General features: G+C 44.2%; 1 protein-coding gene across 1 annotated transcript in view; it reads right to left on the bottom strand.

Moving 5' to 3' along the window:
* hlcs (holocarboxylase synthetase (biotin-(proprionyl-CoA-carboxylase (ATP-hydrolysing)) ligase)) overlaps positions 1-4,118 on the bottom strand; it is a 20,574-nt gene that overhangs the window by 1,562 nt on the left and 14,894 nt on the right. Inside the window, exons 7-8 of the mRNA XM_016562205.1 lie at positions 2,619-2,686; positions 2,368-2,528 (exon numbers count right to left, since the gene is read on the bottom strand). Coding sequence (XP_016417691.1) covers positions 2,368-2,528; positions 2,619-2,686 — 229 coding nt within the window. The remainder of the gene's footprint in view (positions 1-2,367; positions 2,529-2,618; positions 2,687-4,118) is intronic.

A 4,118-nucleotide genomic window follows, 5' to 3' on the forward strand; every position in this document is an offset into this window, starting at 1 on the left:
TGGTCAGTCAGTTCACAGGATAGAAACAGCTAATCTTTTTCAATTAGTTTAAATTGATTTTTACCTTTTATGGGCATTTTTACCTTTATAAAGCCATTTTTTTCTAAAAGTGTGGATCATCTTTTGAGCCAAATTCTTACATTTAATCAGTCGGTTAGAATGAGACTTTTGGGCTTTTACCAAGCAAATGAAATCCGTATCAACAGAATTAATCTTTGCAGTGCAGAGGAAACACAGAAGCTGCGTCTGAAGAGGCATTTAGATGCGTTTACACACTGTTTAATGCAGGACATGAATGCATTTAACCTGCAGTTACACATGCAGAAATAATGTTTTGCTTTTTGAAATTGTTTAAAAGAAAAAAAGAAAAGATACTTTGAATGTGAAATTAAAACCGCCAGTAGGTGGCAGCAAGTCACTGTTAATAAGCGAGTCATTGCGATTGAACCGAATCATTTTAAACAGTTGATTCATTCAGGAACGAAACACGCCATGTAGTTTAGAGACGCAGAACAGTGCTGTGGTTCTGTTTGGAATTATTTTTGTAGGCGAAATAGAGCAAAAACAGGCAATATGGTGTCTAAAATGTAAGTCTCTTAAAAAGCAGGTCATATGGTATTTTAAAGTGTCCTAATATTGTGTTGGAGTCCTCTACAACAGGTTTAAATGCATCTAAGGTCAGAAAACATTGTCATTTTCTCAGAATATATATTTAATATTAGAGTCATTTGCCAATGATTTCTAAACGATTCGTTCCAAGCAAGTTTGGAGCAAACCCCGCCCTTCCATAAGCCTACTCTGCTCTGATTGGTCAGCTGGCCAAGCCTGTTGTGATTGGCACAGAGAGGAGTCCTTGAGCAAGTTAGCCAGCGCTACCATCGACAAAGCACCTTTACATAAAACAATAATATAGTGCTCCAATCCGTTCTTATAATAATGACATAAAATACAAAACACAATCGACACATTCTTAGGAAATAGTGGGTTCACAGCGAATTATCAGAAGTACTTCAGTAAAACAGTAATATCGTGCTTAACCTAAAGCTGCACTAGCTATACATCACATATTAGCACAAAAACTTGATATTTTGAGCACTCAGTTGAAAATGTACACATAACGTATCAATCGTAATTACAGGTTGTGCTTCGGAGAGCTTGTTAGTCCAAATTAAGAAGATTAGAAGCCAACGAAGATAAAAGTCAAGATTACAGAAGCAGTCCTTGATAAAATGACGAGCACACAACAAAAGGTTGGAATTGTATTTCTGTGGTATCCTTGAACACAGCTCTTCTCCACATGATGTAAACACACTAACTAGCGGAAGTGTTTGCAGGCTGGCGGGGATTATGCAAATGTGTTACCCAGTGACGTATACTGGTAACAGGCAAAAGATTCGAAAATATGACGACTCGTTAAGAAGATTCAGAACCGACTCTCTCTTTTGAGAGACAATATCTTTATCATGCACTTTTCTGATTAACAACTTTGCAGATTGTTTTCATTTAAGGATAGCTACGTTATAAACTGCAAAAGAGATATTTTTCAAAAACCCATATGACCTGCTCTTTAATATTAACTTGTTTATTGAACTGTTGGTGGAAAAGTGGCTATAGTTAGAAAAGCGAAATCAGTGCTGTTCTTATGATTTCAATCACGTATTATTATTGCAGTTCCTAATTAGGTTACATTCAACAAAGAGCGAGGAGCTTTTTATTTACTTGCCATATCACATTTGTAATCATGCTGATTTTTGGAGAAAAAACGGCTCTTTTTGCATGATATTAACTATATGAAATAATATATATATATTTATACATTTTATAAATATACGTTAAAACAACAATGACGGTATTACTGCAGACGATATATAATCGCACACCCCTAATGCTTGTGGAAGAGATTGCTTTGCAATTTTTTGAGACCGCGCAGACGATGCGCGTACAACAGCGTATGCGTGAGGTGAATGTTGAGACGGAGCGCAAGTCAAGTATGTGGTACTGTGCATGTGTCGTGAGCGCGGTTCAGTATACTTTGAAAGCTGTGCGGACGCGGCTGTGCACGGGACGGGACGCGGAAAGTGAAGTATACCCGGGCCTTAATGTATGCTACCACGACAAATGACGTCAGAAAAGCGTCAGTACGTTATAATCGGTTATGGTCTATTACTGAACCGATACCGAATCATCCTCGTCTGCATCGCGATGCATCGTAGAAACGATTAATTTCGACACCCCTACTTCTCAGTTCAACATTTCTCCTGAACTTTATTTAAAGTACTTCCTCTGCATCCCACACACACTCACACACACACTTCAGTGGAGCAGACACAATCACGTGTGTGTGTGTGTGTGTGTGTGTGTGCGCACCTCGTATCCGGGCAGCGTGCGCACAGACTCCACCACGGCGAGGGCGGCGAGGTGCTGCAGGAAGGGGATCCTCTGTCCGAGCCGTGAGTCCACAGGAAGCTGCAGGTGGAGAGTGAACAAGGCGCATCCCAGCGGACTCAACCAGGCATTCCCCCCGCGGCCTGCAGCACAGCATCAATGAATGACCCGCTCGTTTACATGTTAAACCAGAGTTAATGCGGCTGTGTGAGAGCCGATGGAAACCCGCTGACCTTTGCCCTGTGTCTGACGTGCTGCTATGGCGATTAACCCTGTTTCCTGTGGCGACTGCGACATCAGCCTGCAGGAGGACGAGAGAAAACACAAGAGTCAAATAGAGTCACTGATAAACAGTCATCCTGCTCTCAGCTGCACGTCACATTCATGTCTGTAGTGCTTCAAATAAACAGGAAAATAACAGAATCATTGATGCAAAATCAAAAACACGAGGCAACGAGACATGTGCACTGAGGACCGAGAGCTTCTCGCTGGACTGAAATTGACCTTTGACCCCTATCACAGGCTTCCTATCCCAGCAGCCCCATCAAATAACACCCCCACTAACACAAACAGCCATCCACTTGACCTCAGTCACGCTGGACGCGTCAATCTCACAGTAACTGCTGCAAAAGCACTCCATTACTCCTGCAGAAGTTTAATAAAGTCACTTCCATGCCATTCCATCCTCTCCAACGCCAGTCACGCTCCTCGGCCGTCGTTGCAATCAGTCAAAGAAGCTCAACGAGCGAAAACAGATGAATGTTTCTCTTGGCGTTACAGGCGCGGGAATCTTGGATCCGTGTGTTGTTTAGAGCAAATACATTTACAGAAGAGCTTCAGCGCCACGTCTTCAGTCTGCTGAGCCGCTCGAAGCCCGAGACACACAGAGAGCAGCATTCAGATGCAAAGAGACGCAGAGCGACGGCCCTTTGAGCGGCTCCGCAGTAATCCATCTATTCAAGCGCTGCCTGTTCAGATAGAGCTGCCTACCACTGGAAACTCCACCAGAAAAACAGAGTTTCCAGTGTTTTTACAGCAAACCAGTCCGTGTGCTGATCGTCCAGTGAAGAGTGTTTTCTAGAGTGACCACACATGCTAATTTGCAGACGGAGGAATTCGTGTTCTCAGAGTTTTAATTGAACTGGACGTGCTTGCAAGAGTAGGAATTGAGAAGAAAAAAACTGCAAAAACAGAAACCCCGGCGGTCTGAGGCGTCAAACGCGAAAACACGAACAGAATGAAGAGTGTCGAAGCGACAATCAAATGTGCAAAACGCTGCAGAGAGCGAGGGGGATTTCGGCAGATCTTCAGTCGGTGCTCTGCTGAAACACACACGGATGCAGCTGTTGAGATCATGACCTCGGAGCAGCAGCGGCCGGTTAGTCAGACGCGGATAATTGAGAGCTTTCACAGTTGGGCAGGAGCGGCGGAGACCCCCGCGAGCGGATCGTGACGCAGCTGCAGCCGAGCGCATCAGGAGCTGACGAGCACAGACGGAGCTCTGCAGTCCTTCAGCAGCACAAATCAGCCTTTAATAAGAACATCAGCCGCTAACGGCGCAGAGAGAGACGCCTGCGACCTGCCTGTGTGTGTGACTGTGTGTCAGTGTGAGCGTGTGTGTGTGTCAGTGTGAGTGAGTGCGTGAGTGTCAGTGCGAGTGTGTGTGTGTGTCAGTGCGAGTGTGTCTCAGTGTGAGTGAGTGAGTGTGTGTGTGTGTGTGTGTGTGTGTGTGT

The sequence above is a fragment of the Sinocyclocheilus rhinocerous genome, unplaced genomic scaffold (assembly GCF_001515625.1).
Source record: "Sinocyclocheilus rhinocerous isolate Xijiao unplaced genomic scaffold, SAMN03320098_v1.1 scaffold4515, whole genome shotgun sequence".
In the NCBI taxonomy this organism is placed as follows: Eukaryota; Metazoa; Chordata; class Actinopteri; order Cypriniformes; family Cyprinidae; genus Sinocyclocheilus; species Sinocyclocheilus rhinocerous.